The 18,596-nt window shown below is 37.3% G+C and overlaps 1 protein-coding gene across 1 annotated transcript in view; it reads left to right on the top strand.

Moving 5' to 3' along the window:
* DCDC1 (doublecortin domain containing 1) overlaps positions 1 to 18,596 on the top strand; it is a 518,812-nt gene that overhangs the window by 305,841 nt on the left and 194,375 nt on the right. The window contains exons 18-19 of the mRNA XM_023737954.1: positions 615 to 749; positions 1,162 to 1,319. Of these exons, the coding sequence (XP_023593722.1) occupies positions 615 to 749; positions 1,162 to 1,319 (293 nt within the window). The remainder of the gene's footprint in view (positions 1 to 614; positions 750 to 1,161; positions 1,320 to 18,596) is intronic.

Below are 18,596 nucleotides of genomic sequence, written 5' to 3'. Positions count from 1 at the left end.
ATTGATACTTCTCACAGTTTACTTACTAACTTACTTACCACTGCTTAATAAATCTAATGAATTTCATCCACCCCATTTGTTTTTGTGTCTTTTATAGCAGAATTGAATACTCCTAAACGATATAACACTTGCATATTACATATATGTAATGTGTTTAGAATAGTACCGCGTACGTAGAAATAACTCAGTAAATGTTGTTGTTTGTTGCCTTTAAGTTGTTTCCAACTCATGGTGACCCCCTGTGTTACAGAGTAGAACTGCTCTGTAGTTTTCAAGGCTGTGATCTTTCAGAAGCAGATCAGCAGGCCTGTCTTCTAAGGTGCCATTATTATTACTACAGAAGATGGCTTTAATATTTTAATCTATAACTATCTATTTTAGGGTGAAGATTAGCAATCTAGCTGAAACTGATCAGATTAAACAACTAGTTAGAAATTTCAATATTAAAGTAATTTTTCTGATTTTGATTTGAAATTGAGAGTAAAATGCAAATTTATTAGCCCAATATTTTTACTATGAATCTACTGTATCTTCCCCTTATCTAGTTTTGTAGATTTTTTGGCTATTGCTTACAGAGCTGGTACTACTTTTATTTTTTTTTCCCTTTCCTAAAGGCCCATCCTCAGTTTGTTCTGACCTACCTAGAGGAGCTAAATGCACAAGTGGATGTGACCCAGACAGAGTATCACATTCACCGTGGTGCCTGGACCACAGCTCATCAGGAATGTGGCAGCAGCTTAGCAGAAGAGGTCAGTGTGGTGAGCCAGAGGCAATACAGAAATGTATCTTTAAAATGAATTTTGAAAAGAGAAAAAAAGTTCAAGTTGTTTTCAGGAGGCAAGCATGAACTCACATCTTAGTGTTATTGTTTAAAATCATACACATAATATAAGTATATATATGCATATATGTATATAAACATATATATTTATATAAACCTACATATTTATATAAATGTTATTTTATTAAATAGATTGTGATACACTAGCTTTTTCTTAGGAATGCCTTCTTTTGTTCTGATCACATACAAATGACTTATGTGCTGTACAAAGAAGACTGAAGGAACCTTAAAAAATTAAATGTTACATTTCTGGTATATGTAGTTTAGATATTTACAGTCAATGAAAATCAGCTACATTTTCCCTGTATTTTAATCATTAGGGTCTACAAAAACGTGCCAGCAACCCTGATCTGAAGCAACTGCCAGAACCTTCAAACACCCATTTAATGCCAGAAGGTTCTGTTGGTGAGACAGGGCAGCTGACAGTGGCACTGGTAAGGAAACTGGAAGAGAAACATCCTAAGGCTTCTGCTCAGAGGTAGGTCACTGACAGAACTGAGCTTTATTGCTCAATGACATTCGATGCTTTCCTTCAGTTTCATGTAAAATTGATTTCCTGAAGATTACTGAAATATCTCAAAAGACTTTTGGCTGTTAATCAAAGTAGTTTTTGGTTCACAGTTAATGAAAAGAGGTGACATTTATGTGTATTTGTTTAAGATGGATGTGTGTTATCCTTTGTCAGAATACTTTGGAAGTGTTGTCCTACGATCTCACTAACATTCTCTGAGGTAATTATGCTAAGGCAGCTCTAAGCATACATCCAATTGTGAAAATACCAAAGGGACTTTAAAAAGGCTATACCCATGGACAGTCCCTTTTATGTTTCATGAGGAGAATTTTTATTTAGACCCGAGGGTAAGTACACAATAGATGATCTTAAGTAATGTTAACAAATGGATACCGTTTCAATGACTAGAATGAAAAATAACATCAATGATTTTGCTAACAATCTCTCTGATCCTCTATTTGGAAACTAAAGTTTTTTATTATGTTGTTGGGTTTGATGTTGTAAACCACAAAATGACTTTATAAATGGCAATCTTACACATAATTGTTAGAAATTAGTGTTTGCTGAAGTACTCTTAAAAGCATAAAACAGTTCTTACCATACTCACTAAATTTTAAGAGAATTCTCAAGTTTAAATATTCTAACTGTAGATAGAAATGTCACTTGCATGAGAAAAGAAGAAAAAAAAAAAGCTTGGCAACTTTTTATTTCAATTAAGAGCTATCTCATATTCTGAAATTATACATTCCTGCCGGAGATTTTGGCAGGAAGGGAACAGTTTTTCCTAACAGAAGTGACTCTTGAACTTATTGTCTATTAATTTTTTAATTAAACCTCAAATCCTTCTGTTGTTGTTGTTGTTTGAATGAGATAGTGCATAGACAAACAAAAGAACAAATTTAGCACTCTACTGTATCATAGTATGGGAGTGTCCTGGACTGGTTTGAAAACTTAGGTTCCAGGTCCTTAATCACAAACAGGGTTCTTAACTCTGATATTCTACAACACAGCCACAAAGCTACAGTGGCACTGCTGGACCACTGTCTGGGCACACTCTGCTGTTCCCATGTCATAGAATGTGTAAGTCCCTTGGGAGCAGTCAATTGTCTGATGTGTTCATCTAGAACAAGATCTTAAGGAACACTGGGGCACTTGGGAACTCACAGTACTGCTCTGTGAGGCACTGTTGGTCATAGTCCTACGCTCACTAGGCAGCCATTTCTACTCTACCCTTCGTGAGAGAACTCTGGGGGCTTGTCATTGTCTTGGACTCTGGCGTTATGCTGGGGTCTTCTCAGAAAAGATGACTGGTTTCTTCAGCTTTCAGATTCCTCAAATTTATTTGCTATTTTAAACTTATATGGGCCTTGCTCTGATGGGGCATGGTGCAGCGACCCCAGTGATAACTCACCTTATTTTACTTCTCTATGACTCCCTTTCCCACAACCTGGAAGTATTTTCTCTGAGGGGTGAGGGTGTTGTGTACTTTAGGAATCTGGCCTGTGTATTCTGTTGTATCTCTCATGATGTGGCATAATTTAGTGACGGAACTTTGGGAGAAAGGCATATAGTATTAGGAGATATGAGGGGGAAAAAGCAGTTAATATCTGTTTCCACCTGAAAATACTTAATGGGGTTGCTAGAATTAAATTAGATGTCTTTAAAGTTCCAGGAACATAGTAAGCACTCAATAATGGTAGATGTGAAATGTTCTTAAAAGAAGTTAGAGATAGAAAATATTTTTTTTAATATGGTTGCATTTAGATCTGTGTTTTATAGTTAGTAGAAATTGACTGAATTTTATTTTATAAGAAAATTTCCAGGAACATTTTCTTAATGAGAATTCCTTAGAATTTACTTCCTGGGCTCCAGCAATTCTTCCTCATACCCCACAAGGCCTCAGAAATTTATGTGCATCCTCCCCTTCACCCTCATAATCCCATGATTTACCATAGAAGATACAATTTCGATTTTTATCCCTCTCTTTTCCTTAATAAAGTTATTTTGAGTAAAGAGTAAATACTTAATTACTTTTCTCCCATTTTGGAAGGGATTGTGGTGCAAAATTAGAACATGGTACTGAATTTGGCATATTGATTACTTTGAACCCTAGGTTGTCTTGTTAAGTTTACATCCCTTCCAAATATAAGAGATTCACTGCATTATGTTATCTCAGCTTCAAGAGAAGGCTCTATGTTTTCTTGCTTTTATCAAGGATAATTCCACAAAATACAGAATAAAATCACTGCAAAAAATAAAGTAGTAACATGAAATGAGCTGAATTCTGGAAGTTGGAAAAAGAAATAGAATTTTAGAACAAGAAGGAAAAGATTATGAGCTAATAATCTGACCTTTAGATAAGTTACATGATGTGCCCAGTCATACAGCTAGTTAATGAAGGAGATGGGATTTGAACCCAGGCCTATTTGGATATAAAGCCCATATTCTTAACCACTGTGTTATTCCTTGTCCCTAGTAGTTTTCATTTATTGATTTTATAACAGAATGGCATCATATTATGTAACCATATTTAACCATTACACAAATTTTATGTGCATTGCATCATGAAAGTTATTTACAGTATTGCTGTTTTGATCGGTGTATTGTTTGGAATTATATCCTTAAAAAAATCTAAATTAATCATTGCAATTCATGCTCTCCCATCTGCAGAATCATTTCATTCATTTTATATTTCACACACTTGTGGAAAACAATTTTTTTTTTTTTTTGGTAATGTGGAAAAATTCTTTTTCTTATAAAAGAAAAAAAAGAAAATGACAACTCTCTTAATGTATAAGGTCTCAGATGTAAGGTTGTTAATTCATGACAGGTTATGTTTTCTTGTTTGCTTTATCCACACCTTAACAAAATGTTTCTACTCCCTCTATCAGGGAGGTATAGAAATGTGGTTCTCTCCTTCCTTGGATAAAGTAAGTTGTGTGTATATTTAATTCTAAGTTTGGTCCAAAGTGAAATAAATGCCATATTCTGGCCTCTTTAAGTGCCTGGAATGTGTTTGTTTTTGTTAGTTTATCCAGCGGAGCCCTTTACCCTTATTTGAATTGAATAGTGGGTGGGGGAAGGCCTGGGACAGCCAACAAAGCAGCTGACCCAGCTTGTCACCCAGTGACCTGTGAGAAGGAAATAATGAACTGTGAGTAGCTGTCATCTTAACTCCTTCTGACAGTTTGCCTTGGGGCACATCTGTGTTAGTTTCATTGGAAAGGCCTTTGTTCTTTTCCCACTAGTGATTTTGCAGAGCGCTGAGGGGTTTGCTAGCTACTGTACTCCTACCCAGCCCTTCCCTTCCCATGGATGTGAGCAGCTGCCACTGATCGTGCTGACATTTCTCTTAATGACTCAACTTGGCATGTACTTCACTCTTTCAGAAGAGAACATATATCTAAATGTGTGTTGATTTTTTTCAATTAGAATGTCCTTTAATGTCTCATTTGATACTAATAAGAAAGCAAGTATAAAGTAGGTTTAGTAGTATTCTAACTCTCTCTCTCTATATAAAGGTAAATACATAACTAACAAGATAGTCAGGTGCCTTGAAGGAAATATACAGTGAAACCTGTGAGAGCAGGGACTGCCTTGTTTTTCTGAGTCTTGCAAGTTTTCCTCCTTTGACAGGGTACGGTCTTACCACTTTTCTATTGCTCATTTTAGTGGAAAATATTTGATTTCCCTTCTCTGACAGGTTTGTGCCTTACACAGGTTCTGGCTTTCACAGGTTTTACTGTATTTGCAATAGAACAAAAATCAGTATGCGTTACAAAATGCACTTTTAATGTAGCAGCTTGAGGCAGGCTTTAGTAGTGAGAATATTTGGATTGAAATAGGTAAATTTGTACTATATTTTGGTACACATTTTCCACTGATAGTTTTTTTATAAAGTTCTATCTAATAATTTAAACTTTAAAATACTCAATATTTATGTTTTAAAATTAATCTAGTGCAGAAAATTATTATAATCGTTAGTAGATGTAATTTGGTAAGAAACAAGTGTTTCTGATCCCTGGTTTCCTGAAGTATCACTACTATTTCAATCATAACAAAAACAGAACATTTTGAATAATGCATATGATACCTTAAGAGAATTGTTTAAATTAAAATCAAAGCTTCATTTATAAAATATAATTCTTGAATCAGTTTTAAAGCCTTATTTACATTTTTAAAATTGCTGTAAAATCAGTTCTTCTACTATAATTAAGTCCAAATCCAATTGGCATGGAATAAACACTGAGCATTTGGTACTCACTTGATTATACTTACCATTCCAAGAGAATATAAATTCAAATTATACTGCATTGGTCAATTTTTATAAGGCATTCTCCCTGCCTCCCTGATAGAATAGAAGAAATGAAGCTGAAAGAAGTGACATGCTTTTTTTCTGTGTTCAAGGTTTTTCTCTCTTAGTAACAGGTTTGAGATGGACTAGCTACAGGCACTATTATAGCACCTGCTTTTTCAAAGAAAGGTAAATTAATAATAATAAGAAATTCTTTAAGTAGGCAAATGATGATAATGTCTATTAATTATAAATTGCCAAAAACCACATATTAAAAATGGAGTCATATTATGATTTTCATGAGTATTCAATAGCATATGATTTATTACTCCATTAAATCATTTATATACTTCTACATACAGTTAATGGTAATCTGTAACCATCTTATTTGATTTGAACTTTCTTTCCATTTTGTTCAGCAAATATCAATACAATTTTTGTAGAGACGTTGAATGCACAGGTCAGTTTTGGTAACAGTAAGTCAGTTTCTGTCTTTTTAGGAAAAATGGACTGTTGTTTAAATTGCCACAGCTCAAACTCTCATTTCTAGAACTCTTACCAATAAAAGTAAATGTTAAAATAATAATTGCTTTTAATAGGCACTAAATAGTCCAATTACACTTTCCATGAATAAAATCCCATGTTAAGTTACATTACTTTTACTAGCTATTGAGAATACTCAGCTTTAAGCATTTGCCTTTAGCTCTTTTATATAATTATTTTATCAGAACAAGGGTATGGTGTTGTATTCAAGAACATGAAATTATTATGTCTTCCAGAGATGTAAACATAGGCTGATAATTTTCATTTTTAATAAAAAAGTTAAATATCCTGATATTGACTATTACTGTTATCTGTTTGGCTTCTGGTATATTTTAAAATTAATGCCATATGTTTTCTTTGAATTAAAGTGAACAGATCATCTAATTGCTCTTGCTTCTTTGAAACAAAGTCAAAATCAAGCATTCCAGAGGATTAGGTTTATGTTCATAAGTGTGCATTAGTTCAGAAATTACCAAAGACTTTTAAGTAAGATGTTATGGATTAAATTGTGTCCCCCAAGAATATGTGTTGTAAGTCTAACCTCTATGCCTGAAGTTATAATTCCATTTTGGAATGGGTTGTCCTTGTTATGTTAATGAGACAGGATTAGTGTAGGGTGTGTCTTAAGTCAGTCTCTTTTGAGATATAAAAGAGATTAAACAAGAAATGAGAGAAGCAGAGATGGGGGAAGACACATGCCAAGCCACATGAAGATTGCCTAGGAGCAGAAGCTCAGATAAGACAAGGACCTTCTTCCAGTGTCAACAGAGAGAAGAAGTCTTCCCCTAGAGCTAGCACACTGAATTCATACTTCTAGCCTCCTAAACTGTGAGAAAATAAATTTGTTTGTTAAAGTCACCCACTTATGGTATTTCTGTTATAGCAACATTAGATAACTAAGATAGAATTTGGTACCAAGAGTGGGGGTGCTGCTCTAACACATACTTAAAATATGGAGGTGGTTTTGGAATTGAGTAATGGGTAGAGGCTGTAAAAGTTTTAAGATGCCTAATAGTAAAAGCCTGTAGGGTTGTTATGAGGGATAATCGACTTGACTGCAACGGGTTTTTAAATAGTAAAAGCCTAGATTGCCTTGAAGAGACTGTTGGTAGAATTATGGACATAAAGGCAATTCTGGTGAGGGCTCAAAAGGAGTGAGGAGAGCTATAGAGAAAGTCTTCATCGTCTTAGAGAATACATATGGTGCCAGCTTAGAGAATACATATGGTGCCAGCAACAGAATGTTGCTAGAAATGTGGATGTTAAATGTGCTTCTGGTGAGGCTTTAAAAGAAAATGATAAATATGTGATTAAACAATGGAAAATGGGTGATACTTCTTATGCAGTGGTAAAGAACTTGTCTGAATTATGTTCAGATGTTTGGTGGAAGATAGAACTTTTAAGTGAAAAACTTGGATATTTAGCTGAGGAGATTTCTAAGCAAGGTTTCTCCTTGCCATTTATAGTACAATGTGAGAGGAAAGAGATGGACTTAAAAATGAACTGTGCAAAAGGGAAACAAAGTTTAAAGATTTGGAAAATTCTGTTGTACAAACTAAGAACATGTGTCCTAGAATTTTCACGAAGTATGTGGCTACACAATTTTTTGTTAAAGAGATAAAGCCTGTGACTGATGGATCTAACCAACTACCACAGCAGAAAACCCTTTAGCTTAGACTGAAAGGGACAGAGAAAGAATGAAAGGAGAGGATGCTGTTTGCCTCTTGGAATTCTACAGACAGGAATCAAGCCAAAGGAGCTACATCTATTGTCCTCCAAGAAAATAAAAGAACCATCCCTGCAGCAGCTCGGAGATCAGCAGAACTGTTGGAAGGAGCGCAGGAAGTAGGGCCTTCTCGGTTTCAAAGGGTGAAGCCACAGTCTCCTGGATCTCAAAGCGTGGGGCCGCAGCCTCCGAGGTTTCAAAGAGTCCCATCTTCACCAACTCACATCCAGAGTGTGGAGCTGCTGTAAGGTGTGCCAGGAGGATGGGCCACTGCCCAAAGCTCAGGGGGTGGGGCTGCCATGCCCAAGGGGCAGAAGAATGGGGCCTTCTGGGGCTGAAGGGGTGGGTTCACTACTCAGATGGACTAGGAGAATTGGGCGGCCTGAAGCAGAGGGAGCAGAGTTGCCATCCCAGAAGGCCTGGAAGGCAGAGCTGAAGCACAGGGCTGAGGGGCCTCTACCCGGAGGCTGTGGCCAACGCCCAGAGTCTGGAGGGCAGGGCCATTGTCCAGATGGTCCCAAAGAACAGTGGAATATTTTTAAGCCTTGAGAGCTAATGTAAATTGTTCTGCTGGGTTTTGGACTTTCTGGGTGCCCATTATCCCTTCTTTCCGCCCAATTTCTCCCATTTGTAATGGAAATGTCTACCTTGTATTTTGGAAGCAGATAACTTGTAATTTAGATTTTGCAGGTTCACAGATGAAGAGGAATTTTGCCCCAGGATGGAATATGCCTAAAGTTTCACCCATACTTGATTTAGATGATTCAGAAGATGAAATTTTGGATGGGAGTTGCTATAAGAATTTTGGTGTGATGTGACGGGGTAAATGTGTTTTGCATATGGCAAGGAAATGAGTTTTGGGGGGCTAAAGGGTGGAATGTTTTGGATTGAATTGTGTCCCCTCAAAATATATGTTGTAAATCCTAACCTCTTTGCATTTAGGAATGGATCATCTTGTTATGTTAATGAGACAGGATTAGTGTAGGATGTGTCTTATGTCAATCTCTTTTGAGATACAAAGGAGATTGAACAAGCAAGTGAGAGAAGCAGAGATGGGGAAAACACACACCAGGCCACGTGAAGATTTCCCATGAGCAGAAGCTCAAAAGAAACAAGGACCTTCCTCTAGAGCCAACAGACAGAGAAAGCCTTCCTCTAGAGCTGGCACCCTGAATTTGAACTTCTAGTCTCCTAAACTGTGAGAAAATAAATTTCTGTTTGTTAAAGTCACCCACTTATGGTATTTCTGTGATAGCAGCACTAGATAGTTAAGAGAGAAGCATTTTCTGAGATTTTTTTTTTCTCATTTTCTTCCATGAACTACCTGAACCTTCAACTATGCCGCTTAATTTCCATTTTAAAAATTATGCTATTTATCTTACTGTTCTACTTAGTATTTTTTCTAGAACTATTTAAGGGATTAATGGGGAGCTTAACTCCTACCTTCTTCAAGCTTAGAGACCCCAAACTAGAATGTTACTACTATAATAGTTAAAGTAGCAAGCAATGAGGTTCTGGAGTTGGGTAATGTAGATGGAAAAGGAGGAGACAGTTGGTGGAGGTACTATTAAGTTACATAGAATTGGAGGAGAACAGAGTGCAAGTAGTTAAAATGACCTTTAGGTTAGCTTCCTAACTGGTCTTTCTCCTACCTTTCCCCCCTATAGTCCATTATCCATTTAGTGACCAGAATGTTCCTTTTATATTCACAAGTCAGATCATAGGAGTCCTCAGCTTCAAATTCTCAATGACTTATTTCGTTTTTAGTGAAACCAAAGTCTTTATCATATGATACAGGCCCATGGTATCTCCTTGACTCCCATTTCTCCTCTTTTCCTCTGCTCCAGCCATCCTGGTTTTCTGACAGTTTCTCAGATGTGTCAAGTGAGCTCATGCCTTGTCTCTCTCCATCCCTGCTTTCTTTTTCTTCAAGGTACCTTTTTACTACCTATCATATACATATTTGTTTATTGTCAGAGTTTCCCAATTAGAATGTAAGTTCCATTACAGCAGGAACTTTGTTTTATTCATATCTGTACCTCTAGGCCCAGAACTTACCTGACATTCAATATAAGGTTGTTGAATGGATGAACAAATGAATGAATGAATGAAGTAGTATAATTAATGGAAGTAAGAAAATGTGGAGGGCAGCTAGTCTGGGCATCCATGAGAACATTGTCTGCTAGACCACTGTAGCCCTGTGATCTACTTACATGTCAATTGAAAACTGAGTCCAACTATTATAGTGGTTTTCTGAGTTTGACATCACCCATTTCTTCCATCCGTTATTCATGCACAAATATTTACTGAACATTTCTCTTTGCTAAGCACTATCATAGGAACAGAAAAGAGAAGTAGAGTTTCTGGCCTCACAGAGCTTCCCTCAGAGAGTTTACAGGGAAGAGAGATATTAAACAAGTCATTACAATAAAGAATGATGAGTGTTACTGTAGGGAGAAGGTATACTTCATCCTGAACACTCCTCCTACCTCCTAGGTGATATGCTTTTAAAGAACATCTCACTGACTGACTTACACTTCTTCAAAATTTGCCCATTGTCTGCTATGTTAAATGAAGCATCAACTGTCAGACCCACTGTACTATATTATTATGTCTCAGGACCTCTTTGTATTTACTTGCTGAGGCCCAAGCTGACTGTACTTGGCTCATGTTGGTTTGCTTGACCAAAATGCCCTTATTTCCTCTTTCCTGCCTAAAATCCTACCTTCTGCAAGGCTTATTTCTATTGGTTTATACATTTAAGAATATAAATTTACCTCTAAGCATGGCTTTAGCTTTGTTCTACAAGTTTTGTTATGTCATATTTTCATCATCATTTCCATTTTGTTATCTTCTTTGATCCATGGATTATTTAGAATTTCTTAATTTCTGGTTTTTATGTGTTTTGTTGATTTCTAGATTAATTTCACTGTGGTTAGAGAACATTTTTGGTATGATGTCAACCCTTTGAAATTTGTTGAGACTTGCTTTATGGCCCATGCAGCACATGGACAATTTTTATAAGTCATCCATGTATACTTGGTGTTTTTGTTGTTGTAGTTGCTGTTGTTTTGCCATTTTGTATCAATAGTAATTGGGATTTTAGGAATTTTTTTTAGTATGTGACTTACTGTGTTTTATCAGTTTTGGAAAATTTTCTGCAATTGTGCCTTCAAATATTGCTTCAGCCCCATTCTCTCTCTGTTCTCTGAAAGAACACTAATAACATGCATATTAGTGCCCTCCTCGCTGTTTTTTCTTTAGTAAACCCTGTGTTTCTTATGCTGTATTGTGTATTTTTCATCCTTTTGTCTCATACTTTATTCTGGATATTTTCTTTTGACCTGTCCCCTAGCTCATTAATTCTCTCTTCAGCTGTTTCTAATCTGCTGTTAAATCCATACATTAAATTCTTATGGTCTGTTTAATGTATTTTTCTGCTATAGATTTCCTATTTGTTTTTTATAGCTAATGACATTACCAAAATTTATTTAGTCATTCATCTACTACTGAGCAAGTAGGTGGTTTCCAATATTTCAAGCTTATAAATTGCACTATAGCAAACATCTTTGATTCTTGTCCTGAATGCATTCATTCAATCTGTGAGCGTTTATTTAGCATCTTCTTTCTGCCTCAAATATTCTTTGAAGCTAAGAATATAAGAAAATGTATAAAAAGCCCTGCTCACAGTGTCATAAAGCTTTACCATACCAAGCTGCTAGTGGAAATCTGACTAAAGTTGTGGCAATTGTATTGATCATGAGGTTTGCTGACTTCGTGGTCTATTAGGCTACTATTTTTATTCTACTCTGTTTCATAATGTTTTCATTAGTTTTATGTCAGCTGATGAAATAAGTCTGAATTTGTACTTTCTAATAGCACTTCATTTCTTCCTGCAAACATAAGCCATTCATTTATATTTTTCATATGTTTTTAAACTGGAACACAGAGTTAGGTAAACCATGGTATATGACGTGTCTTAGGATTACTTTTACTGTTTTTTTAGTAGCTATTCCAGCTGTCATTCCTTGATCATGAATGAACTCTGCAAATCTTCCTGAAAACTGTTTTTTGCTTAAAGTAAGTTTTTTAAGAATAATTATGTTGTAGTCCATATAATTACTTTAATTGCCCATCAGTTTATCTATTTGAATACAATAAGGTGACAATGCTTTTGATTGACTTGTTATCCTCTGTTTGTTTGTCCTGAGTCCCTTCTTTATTTGACTAAAAGTCTCAGTTGGACCATTCTGTCAATTAGAGTCAAGGGGATTAACTGAGCAGATAAAACAGTGCCCTAATATTCAGATGCCCAATCACCACCCAAGCATGTGTGGCTACTAAGATTCAGGTATTCCCTGAATATGACCAAGACACTGAGTAGTACTTCATATTAAAACATTAAGAACTTTTTGGTTAATCATGGACTACTATTCAGCAATAAAAAGGAACCAACTATTGATACATGAAGCTTAGAAGAGCCTCAAGGAAACTATGATGAGTAAAAAAGGCCAAACTCAAAAGGATACATAATTTATGATTTCATTTATTCCCAGCATTCTTGGAATAACATAATAGTAGAGAAAGACAAGAGATTAATGTTGTCAGGAGTTAGGGATGGGAGTGGGAAGAGAATGGGTGTGATTGTAAAGGTTAATATAGGGGAATCTTTTGGCAGTTGAATATCTTGATTGTGGTGGTGGTTACACAGCCTCATTTATAATAAAATTTCATAGAACTATATACACACACACACATACACACAGGAGTGCATGTATAAGTGGTGAAATCTGAATAAGAATATGGATTCTATCAATGTCAATTTCTTAGTTTTGATATTGTCCCATAGCCATATAAGATGTTACCATGAGGGGAAGATGGGGAAGCGTGCTTGGTATTTCTCTGTACATTTCTTTAGGAAAAAAAAAAAAAAACCTTTTATAAGTTGAAATATCCATCACTGAGAAGAACAGAGACTATCTGCAGATGGAGAGCTCTTCAGAAGGAAAATTACTTGACTGTACCCCTGAGTTAATCTAGTCAGGTTCAACACTCCTTAGTAGAAAAAGTAAAAAAAAAAAAAAAGTTACCTGGAGCCTCTGAAAGAAAGGTAACATTCGAACTAGAGGCCAAGTCTTTCCCTAAATTCATGCTACTCCATTTTAGCATTTTTTTTTTTTTTTAAGTAAGCTATGAAACAGCAACAAAATGAGTTCCTGGTTCTAACAGCAGATGGAGGTATTTAACATATTTCTAATAGGAAATTTTGAGCTAAGCCGTTTAGAAACCTAGATTGGAAGTCTGTTTCCCCATAAGAGTAATAACATAGGGTCAAATTCAGTAAAGTTGGGGGCAAGGAAAGGTCTTTGCATTATATCATGTTTAAGACATGCAGAAACTTTTCTGACTAGGAAGAGAGAAAATAAAATTCCTAAATCTTAGATTCTTTTATCTGTTTTATTCATAGGAAATACATGTAGAAAAAAGTGTGTGTGTGTTGTTGGTGCGAATGGAGTTATTCTTTTTTTTTAAAAATAGGGGTGTCTATACACACATACATATGAGAATATGAGACTGCAAATAGACATATGTGTATATTAATATGAAACATCAAGTCTAGTATTATTATGTATATATATCATAAAATACTCATTATGGTTTGCCATAGATTTAATTATTCCAAGGTTACAAAAAGTATATCTAATATCTCTCTCACTGGATCCATGAAAGCCAAATAATTGTGTTATCATTGCCCCAAAACATCAACACCACATGCTGCTGTAGTAATAACTACCTGTATTTGTTTTCTATAGCTCTGTTACCAAAAACGTAGCCACTTAAAACAACATCTATTTATTACTTCACAGTTCTGTAGGTCAGAAGTCAAAGTGGGTTTGACTGGGTTCTCTGCTTAGGGTCTCATAAGGCTGAAATTAAGGTGTCAGCTAGGCTAGACTCTCATCTGGAAGCTCTGGAGAAGAATGTGCTTCCAAGCTATTCCAGGTTGTTGGCCAAATTCACTTCCATGTGGTCATAGGACTGAGGTCCCTGGTTTTTGCTGACAGTCAGCTGGGAGTCACTCATAGCTCCTAGAGGTGCCCACATCCCTTTGCATATAGCCCATTCCATTTCCAATGCTAGCAATGGTGCATTGAATCCCCCTTGAGCTTCAGGTCTCTCTGACTTTTCCTTCTGCCAACAGCCAGAGAAAACGTTCCTTTTTTAAGGAGCTTATGTGATTATATTAGGTCCATCCAAATAATCTCCCTATTTTAAGGTCAATTGCGTTATATAACAATCATGGGAGTGATATCTCATCATATTTACAGGTTCTGGGGACTAGTGTAGGACACCTTGGGGGGCCATTTTTGGAATTCTGACAACTACATTGTTAATATCAGCTAAAGGGCTAGTTTAGATCATTTATTTTCTCTTCTAACTATGCAGATCTTATCATGGTCAACATTGGCACAGAAAGGAAAAAATTAGAAGATAGCATTTATAGAATGTCCCAAAAAAAATTCACAGTCTTCACAGTTTAGGCATAGCAACCACATTTCCTAAATAGCGATTGAGATGTGACATAGGGGAGGAAAAAATGGAAAATCTACATATGACATAATGACAATACTATAATGGGACTTTCCATTTTACTGGCTGAGTTTGAGAACTCAACAGTGTAACTAATGCCTATTTATATGTACTTTCACTCTTAGTTGCAAGTGCTAAAGATCCCAGTGCAAACTGGTTTAAGCATGGCATGTAACAGTGAAAAGTCCAGAGGGAAAGTTGGTTTAGGCACTTAACTGATACTATTAGACTCAGTTTTTCTCCAGTTTAGTTCTGCCTTCAGGATTTAGTTTCAGGATTCACATAGAAGGAACATGGTGTCAGCAGCTTCAGCCCTTAAATCTTTTCAGGTTTCATGTCCACAGAATCTTCCAGAAGTACAAGCAAAAGTCTCAGAATCACAAGCACAAGCCTCTCTGGAGTCAGGTTTCCATTCCTGAAGGGATATGTTGATTGGTTTAGGCCCAGGTCATGTGCTCCAACCCTGGAGGAGTTGGAGGTGCAGTTAGCTTCACTGGAATCACGTGGACTGATACCAAGGGAAGGGTGGTTCCCAAATGGAAACTAGGGTCAGGCCACCAGAAGGAAAGTGCGTAACTATCTGGTTGACCAGTGCTGGGCAGCACAAACAGCAATGCCTTTTCAAGATATTCTTGAAGATACGTTCGATACCTATGAGTTTTATAAAAGTATTTCAACTCACCTGTTCTCTAGAATGAGGCAGTAATCATGGGCTGAAGGGAAACATGGGGAGCTATTTTGGTGGTATTCGAACTATGCTCTAGGGAACCTCAGTGTTCTTCCACTAAAAATGAAGAAATGATAGGCTTGGTCCAACTCACAGAAGAAACTCTGTACGCTTTTCTCTAATCTTTTTCCATAAAAACAAAAAAAAATCTTTTAAACTTTGGCACTTGTTTGCATTTGTTTATTCTGTTGTTGTTGTTAGTTGCTGTCAAGTTGGCTGCAACTCATGGTGACCTGAAGTATAACACCAGAACAAAATGTTGCCTGCTCTTGTACCATGATCATTAGTATGTTTGAGCCCATTGTTGTAGGTATTGTGTCATTCAAGAGGTGGACGGACGGGTATTGTGTCATTCAAGAGGTGGACTTCCTGGGTGGTGCAAACCAGAAGGTTGGAGGTTCGAGTCTACCCAGAGCTATCTTGGAAGAAATGCCTGGTGATCTACTTCTGAATAAATCAGCCATTGAAAACCCTATGGAGCACATTTCTACCCTTAAACATGAGGTCACCATGAGTCAGAATTGACTCCATAGCAACTGGTTTTAGTATAAGAAGTAAGGTGGCATGTAGTTTAGCACAAAATTATATATAATCATGCATCACTTAATGTCCATGATAACGTTCTGTGAAATAGGACGTTATGCGCTTTGGATATTGTGCGAACAATGGTGCTCGTGTGGCGACGGCTCCTCCTCTCAGTGCCGAAGCCCCGGATTCCTGTATCCCGAGCCTGTGCCCACAACCTTGTGAGGGTAAGGGCGGCCACACCTCTGCTCTGGGAAGCGCCTTGTCTGTGCGCTTTGGGGCAGGTGGGAGGGGTGTGCAGAGGCTTGGGGGTGGCAGTCTCCAGTGGCGGTGGTGGGGACTAAGGGTTAGTCCGCCGGCAGCCCTGCCACTCTCCTGTCCTTGTGAATCAGACCTACACCAGGGAGCCCGTCGACCTGTGGTGAGCGGGCCTTTAGTTATTCATGAGCTTCGGTTCTAACTTTGGAGTCTTAAAGGATATCAGGGATGGTGGAGCCCATCCTCTTCCTTGTGCAGACAAAAGAGATCCAGGGAGCTGCTTTGTCACACAACACACTCACGACAGAACAAAGATTAGAATCCAGACCTCTTACTATCCATTGCTCTGTAGGGAATAAAGTAAAGAGTGTAACCTTATGAGACCATAGACATATATGCGATTGGACATTACCCAAACGGACGTTATGCAGCGTGTGATGGTATATGGTTATTATAAATTGGAAATATTAATATTTTACCACGTTCTCTTAAAAAGCATAAAAAATGCTACATGTTCCATTACATGAACAACTCTGAGGACCATTGATATAGTCTTATCTTTTTAAATTGCAGGTGAGTAAGTTGAGATCCAGAGGTTAAATAACTTGTCCACGGTCACACAGGTAGTTACTCAAGAATCCTTGTTTTGTGTTTCATTCTAATACTTCCCCATCCTCCATATTATATTATAATAATGTTGTCTTAATTTTATCATACATAGTTGGGGAACTTGATTGTTGGAGGAAAGGATGGTGACTATGGGGGGAATAGGAAGACTAGAATGTAGTTACTAATGTTGTGGAATGACATCAAGGACATCATACATGAAGAAAGCAAGAGGTCATTTAAAAGAAAGAAAGACCAAAATGGATGTCAGAAGAGACCCGGAAGCTTGTTCTTTAACATCGAGTAGCTACAGCAAAAGGAAGAAATGATGAAGTAAAAGAACTGAACAGAAGATTTCAAAGGGGGGCTTGAGAAGACAAAGTATTGCAATGACACATGCAAAGAGCTGGAGACAGAAAACCAAAGGGGAGGAACACACTCGGCATTTCTCAAGCTGAAAGAACTAAAGAAAAAATTCAAGCCTTGAGTTGCATTGGTGAAGGATTCTATGGGCAAAATATTAAACAACGCAGGAAGCATCAAAAGAAGATGGAAGGAATACACAGAGTCATTATACCAAAAAGAATTTGTCGACATTCAACTATTTCAAGAGCCAGCATATGATCAGGAACTGACGGTACTGCAGAAGGAAGTCCAAGCTGCACTGAAGCCATTGGCGAAAAACAAGGCTCCAGGAATTGACGGAATATCAAATGAGATGTTTCAACAAAGAGAAGCAGTACTGGAAGTGCTCACTTGTCTATGCCAAGAAGTTTGGAAGACAGCTACCTGGCCAACCAACTACAAGAGATCCATATTTATGCCTATTCTCAAGAAAGATAATCCAACCAAATGCAGAAATTACCAAACAATATCATTAATATCACATGCAAGTAAATTTTTGCTGATGATCATTCAAAAGCGGTGGCAGCAGTATGTTGACAGGGAACCTGCCAGAAATTCAGGCCGGATTCAGAAGAGGACGTGGAACAAGGGATATCATTGCTGATGTCGGGTGGATCGGGACTGAAAGGAGCGAAAACCAGAAAGATGTTTACCTGTGTTTTATTGACTATGCTAAGGCATTCGACTGTGTGGATCATAACAAATTATGGATAACATTGCGAAGAATGGGAATTCCAGAACACTTAATTGTGCTCATGAGGAACCTGCACGTAGATCAAGAGGCAGTTGTTTGCAAAGAACAAGGGGATACTGCGTGGTTTAAAGTCAGGTAAGGTGTGTGTCAGGGTGGCATCCTTTCACCACACCTATTCAGTCTGTATGCTGAGCAAATAATCAGAGAAGCTAGTCTGTATGAAGAAGAACGGGGCATCAGGATCGGAAGAAGACTCATTAACAACCTGCATTATGCAGATGACACAACCTTGCTTGCTGTAAGTGAAGAGAACTTGCAGCACTTACTGATGAAGACCAAAGACTACAGCCTTCAGTATGGATTATACCTCAGCATAAAGGAAACAAAAATGCTCACAACTGGACCTATAAGCAACATCATGATAAATGGAGAAAAGATTGAAGTTGTCAAGTATTTCATTTTACCTGGATCCACAATCAACACTCATGGTAGCAGCAGTCAAGAAACCAAAAGACGCATTGCTTTGGGCAAATCTGCTGCAAAAGATCTCTTTAAAGTGTTAAAAAGCAAAGATGTCCACCTTGAAGACCAAGGTGCGCCTGACCCAACCTGTGGTATTTTCAATTGCATCATATGCATGTGAAAGCTGGACAATGAATAAGGAAGACCGGAGAAGAATTGATGCCTTTGAACTGTGGTGTTGGTGAAGAATATTGAATATAACATGGACTGCCAAAAAAAAGAACAAATCTGTCTTGGAAGAAGTACAACCAGAATGCTCCTTAGAAGCAAGGATGGCGAGACTAAGTCTTACATACTTTGGACATGTTGTAAGGAGGGATCAGTCCCTGGAGAAGGACATCATGCTTGGTAAA

The sequence above is a fragment of the Trichechus manatus genome, unplaced genomic scaffold (assembly GCF_000243295.1).
Source record: "Trichechus manatus latirostris isolate Lorelei unplaced genomic scaffold, TriManLat1.0 scaffold00006, whole genome shotgun sequence".
Lineage (NCBI taxonomy): Eukaryota > Metazoa > Chordata > Mammalia > Sirenia > Trichechidae > Trichechus > Trichechus manatus.
This window is presented reverse-complemented; position numbering and strand designations above follow the sequence as displayed.